Source organism: Apostichopus japonicus, chromosome 8 (assembly GCF_037975245.1).
Source record: "Apostichopus japonicus isolate 1M-3 chromosome 8, ASM3797524v1, whole genome shotgun sequence".
Taxonomy (NCBI): Eukaryota; Metazoa; Echinodermata; class Holothuroidea; order Aspidochirotida; family Stichopodidae; genus Apostichopus; species Apostichopus japonicus.
The window spans coordinates 42,830,213-42,850,674 of NC_092568.1; the positions used below are offsets into that span (position 1 = coordinate 42,830,213).

Sequence of the window (20,462 nt, forward strand, 5' to 3'; positions counted from 1 at the left end):
ACTATCCAGCAAAATCCGGTTCCGGCCTGATCCAAAAATTTGGATCCGGTGCATCCCTACCCATGATGTAAGTAACTGACACCATTGTGAGTAAGGTAGGATTAAAAAAGTACTGTAGTACAGACTAGATGCTAAACCATATGACACAACCCATGATGGAAGTAACTGACACCATTGTGAGTGAGGTAGGAATAATAACAGTATTGTAATATAGAATAGATGCTGTTACATAGGACATAACCCATGATGGAAGTTACTGACACCTATGAGTGAGGTAGGAATTAAAAAAGTACTGTAATACAAAATAGATGCTGAACCATATGACACAACCCATGATGGAAGTAACTGACATCATTGTGAGTGAGGTAGGAATAATAACAGTATTGTTATACAAAATAGATGCTGAACCATATGACACAACCCATGATGGAAGTAACTGACACCATTGTGAGTGAGGTAGGAATAATAACAGTATTGTTATACAAAATAGATGCTCAACCATATGACAAAACCCATGATGGAAGTTACTGACACCTACTGTACGAGTGAGGAATAATAACAGTATTGTTATACAAAATAGATGCTGAACCATATGACACAACCCATGATGGAAGTAACTGACACCATTGTGAGTGAGGTAGGAATAATAACAGTATTGTTATACAAAATAGATGCTCAACCATATGACAAAACCCATGATGGAAGTTACTGACACCTACTGTATGAGTGAGGAATAATAACAGTATTGTTATACAAAATAGATGCTGAACCATATGACACAACCCATGATGGAAGTAACTGACACCATTGTGAGTGAGGTAGGAATAATAACAGTATTGTTATACAAAATAGATGCTGTTACATAGGACACAACCCATGATGGAAGTAACTGACACCATTGTGAGTGAGTTGGGAATAATAACAGTATTGTAATACAAAATACAGTAGATGGCGTTACATAGGACATAACCCATGATGGAAGTAACTGACACCATTGTGAGTGAGTTAGGAATAATAACAGTATTGTAATACAAAATAGATGCTGTTACATAGGACATAACCCATGATGGAAGTAACTGACACCATTGTGAGTGAGGTAGGAATAATAACAGTATTGTAATACAAAATAGATGCTGTTACATAGGACATAAGATAACCCATGATGGAAGTAACTGACACCATTGTAAGGTAGGAATTAAAGCAGCATTTTGCGTCCTTTTCTATGATTTTTCTCAACCTCACTGACTCCACTACAGGTAGGGGCCCCTCAGAATGCTGGTGCCCCTCAAAATGTAGGTGAACAAATATTATTTGCTAGAAAAAAAACTGAACCTGTCATGAACTTTCTATTATACTTTTCAGATAGGATATATGTATGATGAATTTAAAATTGCCACCAACTCAAAAATTATTTTATAGTTTCCAAAAAAATATATGGGTACAATCATCTATTTGCTTACCGTGCATCTAAAATTTGCTATTAATTGAAGTGTACCTTCTTGGCACTGCATCAAAAACGGACAACTAGGGGGTAATTTACATTGCAAAATTACATGTTTGTAGAATGATGATCAGTGAAATACAGCACTTTGTACGTAACTTGATATTTTTGAAAACATCATTACTTGATCAGAATCAGCATTTTGAGGGGCATTAAACCAGCGTTTTGAGGGTCAATAAAAACAAATATGAAAATTTAATAAATCCATTATAGTGTAATATCAAAACTGTATTTTTACATGAAACATATAATTTTACACTAATAACACCAAAAATAAACACTTACCTCACATATTTTGTAATTTAACTACGTTAAATAAGTTGCTCTCATTTTTTATTTAAATGTTCTGAGAAATATTTACTATTTCCTTCTACAGTATTCCCTCAATTCTATGTCCTTTACATTTACTAAGATATGTACAATTCACAACATACTGCCAAAATGACTACTATATAAATAAAGATCTCATTTGGATGTAAGTTTTGCTACCTTTAAGATTTTTAACATTGTGGGTCAGTTCAACTGGGTGGGTGCTTATGGGTTGGCGCAAAATACAGTACCACACACATACAGTATAAACGAATATTAATTACACTTTAAAGAACCTACATTCACATGTAACAGTTTCATGTAGCTGAAGAAAGAACAATCTGTTTTTAAGTGTAATGATTTATATTTAACAGGTAATAAACAACTTTATCATTTGAAACTTTAATTAAACAACTAAAGCATCATCAGAAAGACAAACTTTAAAGGGTAATAACTAAACTATAAAATTAATCAACTTTTCATTTCACATACACATGTTTATTGATAAATGTATTTCTACATTCTTCCACATTTCACCATCCCTGGTTGCACTTCTGCTTCATACACTTCACCATAAAATATGGGAGCAGACTCTTTTTCCATTTCCTGTGGCATACCCTTATCTACTCCAAATGGCTTCTCTAAACATCTCACACAGACTTCATCTCCCACCTTTTGTAGAACTCTACCAATAAACACCTCTTCTTCATATTTCACCTTAACCCACATCGACACTTTCACATCCTTCATATCCAACTTTCTTAACCCCATCACATCTACACCTTCAACCTCGACAGCATCTACACCTTCAACCTCAACGTCATCTGCACCATCAACCTCAACCTCTTCTGCATCTTCAACCTCAATATCATCTACAGACATCTCTTCAACAGATGAGTCATCAACAAGAAGTCGCCGACGCACACGCTTCCCTTGTGTGCAAGCAGGCAAAATCATATCAGGCTTGACTCCATTTTCATTTTACATGCAGCTTTACTGCATATAATTGGGAAGCCAGCACATTCAAGCATTTGGGACACAGTTTCAACTTCTCTGCCTCACACTTGCCATCTGGTTTCAAGCAAACACACTGTGACTTGCACTTCAAAAATGTCTCTAGATTACACTGTTTCTTCAACTTATCGTCTTGTCTGGCTTTGTCCCTTGCTTCGTTCTCTTTATTCAATAACTCCACTGACTCTTATATTTGTTGTCCTTCCATGGATCCATAGACTTGAGTTACCCTCATGTTACTTGTTACCTTTGGTTTTGGCTTCCCTTTCTTAATTGTCAGTAGTCCATCAATCTCCTCCAATGGTGTTCTCTTGAATGAATTTTCAAGCTTCTGGATGGTTTCTAATGAGTTCTCCAGTTTTTGCGTATAGTACTGCTTGGTGTACTTCTTGATGCCAACTGGCGACTCAACCATTGATGTGTTGGAAGTTGATGATGAAGGTCCTGCTGTTTCATCAGTTTCATCTTGAATAACAGATGATGCTTGAACAAATTTGTCCTTTTGCATCCATTCAACACTCAGGCCATGGTTAGTTACACCATGGAGCTATAAACCTGGGATTTATAGCTCCATGGTTACACCAACACGTTTTGCTGCATTTCTTATTATTTCAAGTTTGTTTGCCCACCGTGGCCAAACATCTGCCAATTTCTTCCTGAAACCATCCCTGTTGACTGTGCATTCTGCTGAAAAGAGTTCTCCCTTGCTGTTATGGTATTCACAGTGCAAATTTTGATTGATTTGGTCATGTAATTGTGTGACTCCAGTGGTATCAGGTGGAGTGATGAAAAGATGCATTTCTTTTGCTCTCAAGAACCTCAACACCTCAATATCAAATCTGGAACTGTGGCCATCAGAAACAATGACAACTGGTCTTGCTACCTTCTGTGCTGCTTAGTGTCGATCTAATAACTTGTATGCTGACAACAGGGATTCATGTGCTTGAGAACCACGTTCAGTTGTTGATATAAGAAGATTTGGAATGTTCTTGACAGCAATGTCAGGAGCCATATGTACAAGTGTAGATAGTTGAGTTAGAAGAAATCCAAAGTATTGTTAATTATCTTTAGGATGTTTGTTGGTTACTTTTGCTCTTTTATTACTTAAGTGGGGAATATTTTTCCATTTGTTGACTGTCAATATGCCAAGGAATGGGAAAACCAAAATTTTTTTTGTAAAGGAGGTGTCATATTTTGTATTTTTCATTAGGGAAAATCAGCATTCTGAGGGGCAATACACCAGCATTTTGGGAACCTCAGTGGGAAAAAATACAAGAAACACAATCAATTTTAAATAACTGTTAGAGAGTTTAAAATGAGAGAACCAGTCAAAATGTGTTGTTAATTCATCACGTTCCTGGAAAATTATTATCAAAATTGTTGACCAGCATTTTGAGGGGCAAGTGTTTTTTAGTGTGGTTTTTCTCCATGCAAAAAAAAAATAATAAAAAAAATATTTTCATGTTTGGACCCAAATGCAATCTAAGTTAATAGTTAATCTTCATAATTATTCATTGTTTTACCCAATAATGTAAAACTGGTGAGCTGTAGGTGACTTACAAAAAACACCTACATTCTGAGGGGCCCCTACCTGTATGCCATAACGATATACATAACTAGCTTATCTATTGAAATCTTACTTCAAATGGTGGTATAAAAGTCGAAAAATTTGCAACTTTCAACGGCTCATAACTAAACCCGCATCTCTGATTGGTTGAATTCAAACTAGTGGGTTTGGGGGAAGTGTATGCGATTAATTTTATATGTGATATTTGTCGTGGACACTTTTCTCGTTATCTGCAAATATCCTTAATTACTCGCCAATTAGCGTTGTTGGCAGGGAAAAACTTGGCTAATATATTAGTTTTCTGTTTTGTGATATGTAAAAAACTCGATGGACATGTCAAAAAAGTAGAAAACGGCGACCAAACGCAAAATGCTGCTTTAAAACAATACTGTAATAAAGAATAGATGCTGTACATTGGACACAAACCGTGATGGTAGAAACTGACCTTATGTGTTCTATGTATTCATTTAGACAAAATATATCTCTTTTGTGTGTTGGAGACTGTTATGGTCAATGAATGTGATATTGTCAGTAATCTTGCAAATCTATGATCATGTGCAGGCGCTGGAATCAGGCATACCATCTACCAGTGTCCAGGTTGAAATCCACAGACCAAAGAACTCCACTGATCCAGTGATAATACCAAAAGCTTATGGTGCGGAAGCTTTTTCAAGGCGCCCGGCTATCAGTGTTACCTCCAGGATTGACCCTGTGGATGAGGAGAAAGGTAACTTGATGCAATTACACATTAGTTTATTTTACCATATCCTCAATGTATTTGTTCAAAACTGTTTGTCTAGAACCAAACATACAATTGACTCCAAATCCGTCTAGCTGATTGTGAAGGAAACTGTAAGGGAACAAATGAATGAAATGCTTAATATATGCTTTGAGTTGCCAAAGATATTACAGACTTGTGAAAAAGAGAGATGGTCAGGAAATAACTGTTCCTTAGTAGACAGTATCAATATCCATTGATTGCAACATCAATGTTCGCTTGGCTCAGTTTTTTTGATGATTCATTGTAATGTATTTCCAGCTTCACAATCAGCTAGACGGATTGGAGTCAATTGTATGTTTGGTTCTAGACAAACAATTGGTCATGACTGTATTTTCAGTCTTCAAATGAAGAGTCAGTTTTATGTGAGTTAGTATCATGGATCTGCTAGAGTATGTTCTATCATGTGTTCATGATAGTACATAGTACTGTACTTAGTTTCATTTCTTGATTATTTTGGGTGACCAATATCAGAAGGCAATAATGACTAATTCTGGCTATAAAGGTGAAGTTCATATATCATTAAAGGGATGACCAATGGAAATTCAGCATAGCATACTGTATATAGTAAACACTTTAAAGGAATAGACAATTATACTGTCACTGAACAAGATGCTGCATCAAGCAGTGGTCTTGAAACTGTAGCTGTATGCAGTTTTTATTTTCTTTTGTCATGTGTTTTTTTACTTTAGAATGATATATAGAACTGATTATAGTGTACAGTTAGTATGGCCCAGCATTGTTACGAATGCAGGAATTTACTTCGCTCCTCGCTTACCTGTCTCGCCACAACCTTAGCACCCTCATTCTACCGCGCCTAGAATGTCCTGGTAACCTTTTTAACACTGTGCACCCTCTGTGACCCGGCTTCACGGGTCACTGCCCATCCTTCTCATTCTACCAACCAAAGCGTCTACATCGTTATTTTCGAGCGGATATTATTCCATCGATTTCTGTCCAATTTTGGTTCCTAGAATCGGAATTTTTTTTTTCCACCTACTGTTTGCTGAAGCATTCTAACCGTTGCAGCCCGATAAGTATCCTTTTCCTATTCTTGGGAGGTTTTTTAGGGCTGGGTTTTGTTAACGGCGCTCGCGCCGTTTTTTCTGTGCAGAAAACTTGCGTGGGTAGCAGTTCTGCGATTTGTTTACCGTAGTTACGCTAGTTCCCGCCTTTTTAGGCTACACACGCTATCACGCTTTTCCCTCACCCACTGTTTAGTTGTTCAATTTTGTTGTTCACTTTTACTCTCCTGCCTTCATTATTCGTTATTTTCGTTAATTCGTTGTCTTCTCTCCTCCCTGCCCTTCGTTAACTTGCTAGTTAGTTAGACTTTGTGGGTCGGCTTAGGCCTAATTGTTACCATTGTAAGCCGCGGGCCTCTAGCCGAGGCACGGTGTTAAGCCTAGTGTGTTTTCCCACAGATCTTATTGCTTCTCTCCCCCTTTTTAGCTTCCCTCTCCTATCGTTTTGTTAGATTCTTCTTCCTTAACCGGGGTTTTTCAGTCATGTCCAGAAGCCAGTTGAAGTGCGTTAACTGCTCTATGTTCCGGCCAGGGAGGGCCTGGGATGAGCACGATCTCTGTCCCAAGTGCCGTACGTGCACGAGGAGGGACCCCTGCCTAGTGTGTATCAACTTCACCCCCAACCAATGGCTAGACATTGATACCTGGCTAGCAGGCCAGAGAAGCAAACTTCAGGATAAACTCGACCTGCTCCCCAACCCCAGTGGGTCCCGAACAACGGGAGACCGAGCACAGTTAGGAGAGGAAGAAGAAGGAGAGGTGTTGGAGAGGGGCCCAGTAGGGGCCGAGGAAGAAGGAGAGAAAGGGAAAGAGAGAGAAAGAGAAGGAGAGAGAGAAAGAGAAAGAGAGAAAGAGAGAGAGAAAATGCCTCCCACGGTCCCGGCGACGTCCGGATCAGTCATGACCAAGGGGAAAGGCAAAGACAAGGGCAAGGCTCCGGCCAAGAGAAAAGTGCCCAAGAAAAAGTCCGGCCTCGCCGGCACCGAGAAGGCTTCCCAATCTGGGTCGCAGAGAAATAACCCGCCGGAGAGGCAGGTGCCACGGGCACCGACAAGCCCAACTCGAGCTCCTTCCGGGGCGCACAGCAGAGAGCCAGAGGCCGGAGGATCGCTGTCCAACCAGAGCCGGTCCCGGAGCGGGGACCGAGAACCACAGCCATCACGATCCCCAGCTGGGATCCCCGACCGAGAGAGCAGAGGAAGGAATCCCTCACGCAACCCGGCCAGACGGGACCGCACCCGATCACGGTCCCGATCCCCCAGACGAGGTACCAGGAGGGGATGGTCGCCAGCATCAGACCAGTCTTCCGACTCCTCCGATGATGGATACCGTAGGGCTAAGAGGAGGTATCGACCACACAAACAGCGTCACGAGGAAGAGCCCTCGTGGCTAGCCCAATTGACAGGTCTCCTAAAGCCGCTCCTCGAGAGAGAACAATGTGAGAGCTGAGGCAGAAACAGAAGCCGGGAGCCAAAAAGCGGCTACAACGACCACTACGGTCCCGGAACCCCCCCTGGAACCGGAGGCAGTCACCCTCGGAGAGGACACTCTAGACTGCAGAGCCTCCGTAAATCTATCGGGTCTGGAGGACAACTCTGACGTCCCCCCGGAGTTCGACCCTTTGGAAGAGGAGTTCCCAGGCATCTTCGAGGAAGAGGAAGCTCCCACGGCGGGAGGCAGTTTACCCCCGGAACTAACCACGCGGGTGGCAGAAATCTTCCGCAAACACCTTGGGTTCGAAGACACTCCCGAAGTGACAACTAAACCGACCCGAGTTTCCAAACTCACAGCCACAGGGGAGACCTCTACCCGTCCGAAATCTACCATTCCAGTCGACGCCTCCTGTTATGACAGGTTCGAGGCTATCGCGGACAAAAAGAGGTGGACCGCGTTCCCGGCAAAAGCGGAACGAGCCATCAGGGTCCCAGACGAAGCATGGAAAACCCTTTTCAAATGCCCGACCATACCGCAGGAGGCTAGAGAAAAGCTAAGGTCCGAGCAGGGCTCTTCCTCCTCACACATCTTCAAAAATCCTAGCCAGAAGAAGCTAGAGGAGCTCCTAGTTGATGTCGACCTGGCCGCACGCTCCGGAATGAAGTTTACTTCTGTTCTCATGCTGACCGCGGAGGTGCTGATGAGATATCACCAACAACTTCCACAGGACGATACCTACGTGTCCAGAAACGAGGCAGGCCAACTTTTACTACTCCTCGGACCGCTTGTGAGACTGGCCTTCGACCAGTTTGCTAGAGTCGCTATACGTTCAGTCAAGGCCAGGAGGGAAAACGTCATCTCCTCCATCCGCTGGCCGTCCGTGGAAGCTAAGGAGAGAATGCTAGCCCTGCCCTCCTTGGGAGACGACCTCTTCGCTGGTAGCTTCCAACAAAAACTCCAGGAGGAAGTCTCACGCAGAGAGACATTGGCCAAATCGGAATTCCGCTCCTCTGAGAGATTCAGGTCAAGACCGCACCGCCTAAGAGAATCTAGACCAACCAGAGGAGGCAGAGGAACGTCCCTCAGGACACCCATGAGAGGTACCCCACGGGGCAGATCAAGAGGAACAACTAGCCGACCACCTCGCCCGTGGGGAACACGAGGCTCAGGCAGAAGCCCGGCGACGACCCGACGGGACGGCGACCGCTCCTCCACTAGACCACCGTTTGCCGCCCGGCCCTAGGGGTGCCCACCTCACCACGGCAACGCCGCAGGTGGGGGGGAGACTGTCACTTTTCACCCAGCAATGGGACATTTTGGGCGGGGACAAGTGGGTATTGGAGACGATCTCACAAGGGTACAAGATAGAGTTCACCTCCGCCCCGCCCTCCGGGGAGGGGGGAAGACCTACTCCAATACCCACCGACCCCGTCCAACAAGCAGCACTAGAAGGGGAAGTATCAGCCTTGCTGGCGAAGCGGGCAATTGTAGAGGTGTCGGGAGAGGCGGGACCCCTCTTCCGCTCCTCCCTGTTTCTAACACAAAAACGGGACGGGTCTTGGCGCCCGATCTTGAACCTAAAACCCCTCAACAAAAATTACGTAGAACCAAAACGTTTCCGTATGGAGACCCTAAATTTAATCCTACCCCTGCTCAGAAAGGGCATGTGGGCGGCAAGCGTAGACCTACAGGACGCCTACTTACATATACCAATACATCCACGTCACCAGCGGTACCTAGCCTTCCAATACGCCGGAAGGAGATTTACATTCAGGTCACTCCCGTTCGGCCTGTCTACGGCACCAAGAGTCTTCACAAGAGTGGCAGGAACGGTAATCGCCTACCTCAGGAAACAAGGAGTAACGCTGTACGCCTACCTCGACGACTGGCTCATAGTAGGAGAGTCGAAGTCCAGCGCGGCACACAACGTACAGAAAACGGTGCAGACCCTTCAGGAACTGGGTTGGATAATCAATCAAACAAAATCCCAGCTAACACCAACACAGACGATCCAGTTCCTGGGGGCCAGACTAGACCTCACCACAGGCATAGCCAGTCCCTCAGAACAAAGGATAGAGGCAGCCAGAGCGGCCACAGCCCAGATCATATCGTCACAAGAGTCACCCACAGGAACGTGGCTCCGAGCCCTGGGGCTAATGTCCAGCCTGGTCGACGTGGTGACATTATGCAGACTACGCATGCGTCCGCTGCAACTCCACCTGCGGAAAACGGCCAACCTACTAACCCTGGACCAGACAGCGCCGATCCGCCGATCGGAAGACATCACCCCCCATCTACAATGGTGGCACGACACAGGCAATTGGGACCAAGGGGTCCCCTTCACCACCAGTTTGCCAAACACATCGGTCACGACGGACGCCTCATTGACAGGGTGGGGAGCCCACTGGAAGAACTTGACAGCCTGGGGGACGTGGTCCACAGCAGAAAAGTCATGGCACATCAACTCACTAGAGATGTTGGCTGTCAAACGGGCCCTAGAGTCGTTCCACGAACACCTGAAAAATACAGTAACCACCGTCTTCACGGACAGTACCACCGTGGTAGCGTACATAAACAGGCAGGGGGGCACTCACTCCGAGAGGTTATGCCAGCTGACCTGGGAAGTCCTGATGACAGCCAAGGACTCCGGAATGACATTACGGGCGTCCCACATCGCCGGAAAACTAAATGTGATGGCCGATGCTCTATCCAGAGGACAGATGGACCCAAACGAGTGGGCACTGTCCCAGAAAACATGCAACAGGATCTTCGAAATCTTCGGCAAACCAATGGTGGACCTGTTTGCGACGGCGGAGAACACCAAACTCCAGATTTTTTGCTCCAGACAATTCCACCCCAGGGCGCACCACATCGACGCCATGTCCTTCCCATGGAACAATCTGGAAGCTTACGCCTTCCCGCCGCTCTGCATGATCGGCCAGGTCCTGAGAAAGATCCGCCACTCCAGAGGAAGAGTCATACTGATAGCCCCCTTCTGGCCCCGCAGACCATGGTTCGGGGAGCTCCTACAACTTCTAATGGACACCCCAGCGATCCTACCGGACACGCCCCATCTGCTGTCCCAAAGACGGGGGACCCTCATCCACCCAGACATCAAAGGGCTACAACTAGTTGCGTGGAAGTTGTCAGGACTTCCCTTCGACAGAGGGGCTTTTCGGAAGCGGCTGCCGCGATCGCGGCCGACGCCAGGAGGGCAACAACCGTTGCTACTTACGATTCCCGACTACGCAAGTTCGGGGAATGGTGCCACAACAGACAGGTACTGCCATCCGAAACCTCTTTGGCACAGGTGGTAGACTTCCTTCACTCCCTCTTCGAGGAAGGCAAGCAAGTGTCGACCATCAAGAACTACAGGTCGGCAATTACCGTTATACATCGTGGGTTTGCAGATGGGTCCACCCCAGGCAGCAACAGGGACATCTCCCAGCTCATCAGGGGGATGGCGAACAGGCGCCCCCGAATCAGGCGACTCGCGCCCTCGTGGAGTTTGTCAGCAGCGCTGCAAACACTCACCAAACCGCCGTACGAACCCATGGCCTCAGCCTCGCTGGCATCTCTTACAAAGAAAACGCTATTCCTGATCGCTCTGGCGTCAGCAAGAAGAAGAAGCTGTCTCCACGCTCTCTCCACCAAACAGAACCATATCAGGTTCGAGAACCACGGGGTAAGAATGGTCCCCGATCCGGCCTTCCTAGCCAAAAACCAGGTCCTATCCTTCCTGCCGGGGGACATTTTTATCCCCGAAATAAAATCCCTCTCTTCAATCGCAGAGGATAAACTGTGGTGCCCAGTCCGAGCTCTCAAATGGTATCTAAACAAGACCCAACACCTTAGAGGAACAACCACGACCTTGTTCATCTTACCGAGAGCACCTTATTCAGCGGCGTCCAAAGACACCATTTCCCGATGGCTGGCGGAAATCATCCGCCCGTTTACAACCGGCACAATTACACCGAGAGCCCACGACATCAGGGGAGTAGCGGCCTCAACAGCCCTTTTTGCGGGAGTCCCAGTGGAGGACATTCTCAAGGCAGCAGCCTGGCGAACGCCAACAACATTTGTTACCTGCTACCTTTCGGACTCTCTACAGGCTGAGACGGCGTTTTGTAGCGCGGTGATGCGAGGTCCGGCGGGTATTAGGTCCCACCCCTCGGGCCTCCCACCATCGGGCAGTGCCACTCGGTGCTAAGGTTGTGGCGAGACAGGTAAGCGAGGAGCGAAGTAAATACTCCAAAACTTACTGGTTTGGATATTTACGAGTGACGAGCTTACCTGTCTCCATTCCCGCCTCCCTCCCCCGAGGGGGGTGGGACGCAGCCGGACGGAGGAGCGGTCGCACTGACCTGACTATACACCTTCCTGTACAGGCCAAGAGACCTGAGAAAAAAAGGAAGGGCCTCCACCGAACGAGTCCTCGCCCGGCCACCTAATTTTATCGGTGAGTCCATGGTAAAAATGTGTTTTTTTTTTGACGTAGTATCGTGTAGGAACGGGTAGTAACTCGTAGTAACTTGTAGTAACCGGTAGTAACTCGTAGTAACGTGTAGTAACTTGTAGTAACCTAGTTCCACTGTGAGTTACTGGGGTTTTTAGTGTCGTATAACCCCTTCTCTATGAACTAATGTTCTTCTCACTTCGGTTCTCTCGTGACTTACCTGTCTCCTCACTACATCTACACTACAGTGTTCGGGGCGTTGGGCCTAACTTAAGAGTATCTCCTGCTATTTTAGGCCTCCTTGTTAGAGTTAAGGGGTCAGACGTGGACGGGGTCGTAGAGGGTAGTCTCCCTCCCTACTGGGGGGAAGTACTCCCCCTCCCGTCAGTAGCGTCAGAATTCGATGTTAGTTCAGGAGTCGAGGGGGTAGTCTTCCCCTTCTGTCGGGGAGGACTACTACTCAACTCCAAGGCAGAGACCACTTTGGAGGGCTTTGGTCTCATGAGAAGGATGGGCAGTGACCCGTGAAGCTGGGTCACAGAGGGTGCACAGTGTTAAAAAGGTTACCAGGACATTCTAGGCGCGGTAGAATGAGGGTGCTAAGGTTGTGGCGAGACAGGTAAGCTCGTCACTCGTAAATATCCAAACCAGTAAGTTTTGGAGTTTCTGTGTCCCCGACCGGTGTTTTAGCCAGGGATGCAAAATCTTTAAATTGCTTGTGTCTGGTGGAAGCAAAGTCTTTTTTGGGGGGTGAAGGGGGGGATGGGGGAAACAACCCCAAGTACATAAACTCACAAGAGGCCTATGCAAAACATAAAAAGGACATTTTTAAATGAATATCATTCTTTTCAAGAATACCACAACTTCTTCTCTTAAGAACTAAAATTACTTCCACTCCTAGTCCTACAGATGCTTGAAATTGTTTGAAAACAAATAAATCATAACAATCAACTGCAAGGTACAGAGTTAGCAACATTTCATTACAGAGATTTTCTTGCTAAAAATAGTCAATGATGCTTTGCCATATTTCCCATAATCTGATTGGCTCATAGTCCTTTACCCATTGTCTGGAAACATTCTTGTATCTGTAGTGCTCAATAAACACAAAGTATGTTGTTTAACAACAATTACTTGTAAGGTTACTTTCCCCTGTGTAGGGATAGCTAAGTTTGTTCTATAGACTATCATATGTGGGCACTCATATATCATAATGTCAGGCCTTGTTGACAACACATTTCGACAAAAAGTGATAATGGTAGGAAGTTGTAGTTGAATGTTTCTATGAATATCATGTAACATTTGAATCAGTGTTGTGATCACAAAATGTTATGAGTTGAGACAATTTATGAATTTTGTGGGAAGCTAACATCTCTGATACTGAAAAGGATTCTCATCTCACAGTATGTTTGTTCTCTCTGCATTGAGTTGCTAAAGTAAAATGTGCATTCATAATACAGAAATTTCTTTGTTGCAAACTTTTGCGCGGTCCCTTTGATCACATGCTTCAGTTATTTTTTGTGTGTGCAACGTTCATACATCACCAAAAGTAGCCATTGAAGCTTGAGTTTCCCCGGACAATTCCCACCCAGATAATTCTCACCTTGGACAGTTCCCACCCCAGACAATTCCCCTGGACAATTCCCACCCCGGTCGACTCCCCACCGGACAATTATCCCCGAACAATTACTGTACCTTCCGGACAATTTTTCCCCTGGAACCTCCCCCCGGACAATTTTCCCCTGGACAATTGCCTTCCGGACAATTTCCCCCTGGAACCCCCCCCCCCCCCCGGACAATTGGCCCACAGATAATTGTCAATCGGGAGCACCAAATTGGGAAGATTTTATAACGCTAGTACCAATAAAAACTGTGTGTGCGTACTTTATATTAGCATAACCAACAGGCCCATCTCACCTGAGAAAAAATAATCGCCAAGTTAAACTGAGATACAGTACAAACAGTGAGTATCTTTGTGCAAGATTCTCGTGCATTAGTGATATATTTATTTATTTCCGTTTTCTGTGTGTAAACCATGTCTGTGTGTTTGTCTGTGTGTCTGTGATGCCGCTTGTAATTATGATAACTGAATGATGCAAGATCTGATTGGTCTCATACTTGGTGGATAGGATACCCATAGTGAGATGATGGTCCCTATCGTTTTTGTTGCCAATCTCATAATATTCATAAGAGGACGGACTCCGTATCTTGGCAACCGAATGGCCAATTTTGTTAAAACTTGTTTGGTTGCACTGGTAGGAGGTGGGGTACATGCGTAGGTTAATACCTAATCCCATCTCATAATGTTCATGATGGGTTGGGCCAAATGTAATTTCGTTGAAAATTGCTCGTAATCACTCTAAGTCAATGACGCAAGTTTTGATCATTTCCATACTTGGGTGGTTGATTACCTATAGTAAGTAGATGGTCCCTATTGTTTGTGGTGCCAATCTCATTAATGTTCATGAGTGGGCGGGGCTTCAAACAATTCTTTTAATGCTTCAGTGGGGACACAACAACAATATGAAAAACTGAAATCTCCTGTTGCAGTTAGTCCAAGCAGGGGGATTGTCCAGGGGGAAATTGTCAGGGGGAAACAGTTATGGGGAAATTGTCATGGTTGGGAATTGTCCGGAGTGGGAATTCGCCAGGGGCAATTGTTAGGGTTGGCAATTGTTTGGCTGGGAATTGTCTGGGGGGCAATTGTCAGGATTGGGAATTGTCCGGGTGGGAATTGTCCGCGAGGCAATTGTCCGAGTGTAATCGTCCAGGGGAATCGTCCTGGGGGGAGTTGTCCGGGAACCTCTCACAGCGATATTTAGGATAGGCCAGTCTGTGCCCTGTATCTACCCAGCCCGTGGGTAGTGCGTGTCTCCCAACAGGTATGCATAACATTAGGGTACGTGTGGTTGTGGGTTGATTGCAGCTATTGCTGATTTTGCTTACAATATTTTGAGAGGAATTAGAGATTGTGCAGAACTGATTGTGAGGATAATGTTGTTAGAGTTTTGTACATCAACTTAGTGAAAAAGTTGTACTAGCCCATCGGGCTTCTATTCTAGTTGTTAACTGGCAATAGCCCGAGTGTGTCTTGAAACAGCCCCGGACTAGCAGGCTTATGTATTTGTCAAGCCCTGCTGTAATGTGAAAGGGGTTGGATCTGGCCAGGGTTGGGCCTCCTTGCCTATAGTGGTTGGAGAAAAGGAATACTTTGTTCAAATTTGAATAAAATTGCATCAGGTAACTGGTAACTTAAGGGGTTCATAAAGTATGCATTGCGTGACGTCTAGACCATCAAGTGTACACTACTGTAAATAGTCTACGGCAACATTTCCCCCTTCCAAATTTGACAGTCATTTTGTTGTTGTATATTAGCTACAAGTTTCATTTTTTAATTTGATTATTATTTTGTTCATATTAAAGACCTATCACTATAGGCTTCCTTTGTGCACAGGCTAATGTGTTGTCAGGGATCATTATTGCTAAGTACTGTGTGTTCCTGTACAGTTATTTTAAAGTGCATGTTTCATGGAGGACTGCATGGATGAGTTTTTCTGAGTGAATGCAAACACTTTTAAGACATTGTGTCCCACAGATGCAACTTTTAAATCCTAGTAACAATACTGATGGCCTCATTTACCTGTATAATGCAAACAGAGTTTTCTTAAACACCTACAGTAGCTTCTTCAGCTCTTCCCCACATTTTGCAATTCCACTTATTCCATCTTTGTTATTATTTAAGTGGAACAAATGGATCTGAATTGCAAAATTTCACATTCATGTTCAGATTTTGTGATTCTTCTGGCAGCATTTGTTAGTGGTAATGAATTTATTTGTTTGACTCTTACAGAAGAGGAGGAGCAAGATGAAGATGAAGACTCTGATCTAGAAGAATCTAAAAATAGTTTGAGCATCAGTCCCAGCCCAAAGATCACAACAACATCATTCCTACATGACTATTTAGGTATGATACCAATTGGCACTAGATTGGCACTAAATAATTATTTAGAACAAGACACTAGTTGATACTTCACTAGATCCATCATTCCAAGATGACAACTCATGCAAGGTATCAATTAATACTTCATCAAGTGCATCATTCTAAGGTACCTATTAATACTTCATCAAGTGCATCGTTCTAAGGTACCAATTAGTACTTAATAAAGTGCACATTCTAAAGGTACCTATTAATACTTCATCAAGTGCATCATTCTAAGGTAACAATTAATACTTCATCAAGTGCATCATTGTAAGGTACCTATTAATACTTCATCAAGTGTATCATTCTAAGATACCTATTAATACTTCATCAAGTGCATCATTCTAAGGTACCTATTAATACTTCATCAAGTGCATCATTCTAAGGTACCTATTAATACTTCATCAAGTGCATCATTCTAAGGTACCTATTAATACTTCATCAAGTGTATCATTCTAAGATACCTATTAATACTTCATCAAGTGCATCATTCTAAGGTGCCAATTAATACTTCATCCAGGTGCATCATTCTAAGGTATATACCTATTAATACTTCATCAAGTGCATCATTCTAAGGTACCAATTAATGCTTAATCAAGTGCATCATTCTAAGGTACCTATTAATACTTCATCAAGTGCATCATTCTAAGGTACCTATTAATACTTCATCAAGTGCATCATTCTAAGGTACCTATTAATACTTCATCAAGTGCATCATTCTAAGATACCAATTAATACTTCATCAAGTGCATCATTCTAAGGTATATACCAATTAATACTTCATCCAAGTGCATCATTCTAAGGTATATACCTATTAATACTTCATCAAGTGCATCATTCTAAGGTACCAATTAATACTTAATCAAGTGCATCATTCTAAGGTACCAATTAATACTTAATCAAGTGCATCATTCTAAGGTAACAATTAATACTTCATCAAGTGCATCATTCTAAGGTAACAATTAATACTTCATCAAGTGCATCATTCTAAGGTACTGTACCTATTAATACTTCATCAAGTGCATCATTCTAAGATACCAATTAATACTTAATCAAGTGCATCATTTTAAGGTAACAATTAATACTTCATCAAGTGCATCATTCTAAGATACCTATTAATACTTCATCAAGTGCATCATTCTAAGGTACATATTAATACTTAATCAAGTGCATCATTCTAAGGTACCTATTAATACTTCATCAAGTGCATCATTCTAAGGTATCTATTAATACTTCATCAAGTGCATCATTCTAAGGTATCTATTAATACTTAATCAAGTGCATCATTCTAAGGTACATATTAATACTTCATCAAGTGCATCATTCTAAGGTATCTATTAATACTTCATCAAGTGCATCATTCTAAGGTATCTATTAATACTTAATCAAGTGCATCATTCTAAGGTACCTATTAATACTTCATCAAGTGCATCTTTCATGGATGAATATTATTAAAAGAAAGATATCAATTGACACTTCATCATGTGCATCATTCTAAGGTGACAAGATAAGGAATGTACCAACTGGAGCTTCATCAATTGTCTTAATCTTAGATGAAATGAAATACCAATTGATATTTATTATTTCTTTTCTTCTGTTTCAGTGGAGGGACATGAACTTCAATGGAAAGAAATCAAACCGCACACCCAAGTCAGAGCCAAGTCAGATGATGTATTACATCAAAGGAGAATGACAGAAAGTTCAAAGGTCATTAGTAAAGGGATTCCAGAAGTGACTGTTGCATGTGAGGATGAAAGAGATGTCGAGAGACGAAAAGGAGCACTAAGAGGTGAAGTTACTTCAAGAAAGAAACCAGAAATAAAAGCCTGCTCCAGTTTACCTGGAGAGACTGAACTATCCTTGACAGAAATTGAGCCCTTAGGGGTTGATAGGAGTGCCAGGCGGCGTCGAATACAAAAGAGAGATTTAGAAGAAGGGACCAGTAGTAGTGCAATGGAGAGAGCCTTTGGTCCCCCTCCAGGTGAATCAAGCGAGCAAGGGCGAAGGCATAGCAAAGCAAGAAAACGTAGAGAAACAGGACGAAGACAGGCAAGAAGGGAGGGTAATTCCCTGGAAAATAGGGACTCGTTGGATGATGAGTCTGAAGATGACAGTCTGTGGAGTGCAATTGAAAAGGAAGTTTCTGGTAGGAAAGGGGCTTATGAGGTCACAGAGAAAACTAAAACAGATCCATCTGACCTATCTGTGCACCCAAAGCCAAGACCTGAAAAACCAGCTCGTTTGAGAGTGAGGGGAGATGACGAAACTACTTTACAAGGACCTGTTCTTCCTGATCGGTGGGTTCCTCACACATGTTTTTATAGCTTTCCACCAGCTGATAATTTAGTTAGTAGTCCTGACACTAATGGCGACTCCAGTACTTTGACCCCTTCAGCCGCCTCACCTCACCTCACCCTGTCTAGCTCAGCTACCAGTTCAGAGGACAGCACACTAATGTCAGAATCATCAGCCTTTATTGGTTCCAATCAAGAGAGTTCATCAAGTTCCATGGGCTTGCAGTGGCTCTTTAGTCATCCCGAAATGTTTACCGCGACAGGTAATATATGACATGTAATAGTTACTAATGCTATTACTGAAGTACTTCTAGCCCTATGACAGGTAATATATGACATGTAATAGTTACTTATTCTATTACTGAAGTACTTCTAGCCCTATGACAGGTAATATATGACATGTAATAGTTACCTGTTCTCTTACTGAAGTCATTCTAGCCCTATGACAGGTAATATATGGAATGTAATAGTTACCTATTATCTTACTGAAGTACTTCTAGCCCTATGACAGGTATTATATGGAATGTAATAGTTACCTATTATCTTACTGAAGTACTTCTAGCCCTATGACAGGTAATATATGGAATATAATAGTTACCTATTCTCTTACTGAAGTAATTCTAGCCCTATGACAGGTATTATATGGAATTTAATAGTTACCTGTTCTCTTACTGAAGTACTTCTAGCCCTATGACAGGTAATATATGGAATGTAATAGTTACCTATTCTCTTACTGAAGTAATTCTAGCCCTATGACAGGTAATATATGGAATGTAATAGTTACCTATTATCTTACTGAAGTACTTCTAGCCCTATGACAGGTATTATATGGAATGTAATAGTTACCTATTCTCTTACTGAAGTAATTCTAGCCCTATGACAGGTAATATATGGAATGTAATAGTTACCTATTCTCTTACTGAAGTAATTCTAGCCCTATGACAGGTAATATATGGAATGTAATAGTTACCTATTCTCTTACTGAAGTACTTCTAGCCCTATGACAGGTAATATATGGAATGTAATAGTTACCTATTCTCTTACTGAAGTAATTCTAGCCCTATGCCAGGTAATATATGGAATGTAATAGTTACCTATTCTCTTACTGAAGTACTACTAGCCCTATGACAGGTAATATATGGAATGTAATAGTTACCTATTCTCTTACTGAAGTACTACTAGCCCTATGACAGGTAATATATGGAATGTAATAGTTACCTATTCTCTTACTGAAGTACTACTAGCCCTATGACAGGTAATATATGACATATAGTAGTCACTTATTTCTTTTACTGAAGTACTTCTAGTGAAGTGAAGTGTGATTATACTTTTATTGCATGACATTGTGTTAGGGTTATTGTGTACAAGAAGCCTATTGTTTACTGTGAAGTTCAGTGGTCATTTGGGGTCAACAGAGGTCAAAGTTTGAAAACTTTGTGAACATGATAACTCAAAAAGTACAACTTTGTTGAACTTCATACTTGGTATACAAATTCAGCTTGTTGAATGCAAGAACCCTATTAAAATTGGTGGAGGTCAACGGTCATTTGCGGTAAACATTTAAAAATGAAATAAAAGTGAAAATCTTGCAAACCTGATAACACAGAAAGTTCATTTTTGATTCCTTGCCGAAAGGAATCTATGCGATGGTGATGGCGTGTGTGTGTATGTATGTATGTATGTATGTATGTATGTATGTGTGTGTGTATGTGACGCTTTGCTTGTAAACACGGTATCTCAAGAAGTTGAAGTTGGATGAACTTCAAACTTGGTATGTGGGTAGCCCTTAGTAAGTAGATGATCCCTATTGTTTTTCATGGAGTTCAAAGGTCATTTGAGGTCAACAGAGGTCAAAGTCTGAAAACCTTGTAAGCACAATATCTCAAGGAGTAAAAGTTTTTGGAATTTCAAACTTAGTATGTGGGTAGCCCTTAGTGAGTAGATGGTCTCTATCTTTTTTCATGGAGGTCAAGGGTCATTTGAGAGGTCACCAGAGGTCATAGGCGGAAAAAATTGTAATCACGGTATCTCAAGAAGTACAAGATGCTTCAACTTGAAAATTAGACTGTGGATTGACCTAGGATAGCAGATGATCCCAACTCTTTTTC

General features: G+C 42.8%; 1 protein-coding gene across 3 annotated transcripts in view; it reads left to right on the forward strand.

Annotated features, from left to right (window-relative positions):
• LOC139972105 (pecanex-like protein 1) overlaps positions 1-20,462 on the forward strand; it is a 72,852-nt gene that overhangs the window by 6,261 nt on the left and 46,129 nt on the right. For all 3 annotated transcript variants that reach the window (XM_071979041.1, XM_071979042.1, XM_071979039.1), the window contains exons 4-6: positions 4,953-5,118; positions 15,932-16,045; positions 17,664-18,617. In XM_071979041.1, coding sequence (XP_071835142.1) covers positions 4,953-5,118; positions 15,932-16,045; positions 17,664-18,617 — 1,234 coding nt within the window. The remainder of the gene's footprint in view (positions 1-4,952; positions 5,119-15,931; positions 16,046-17,663; positions 18,618-20,462) is intronic.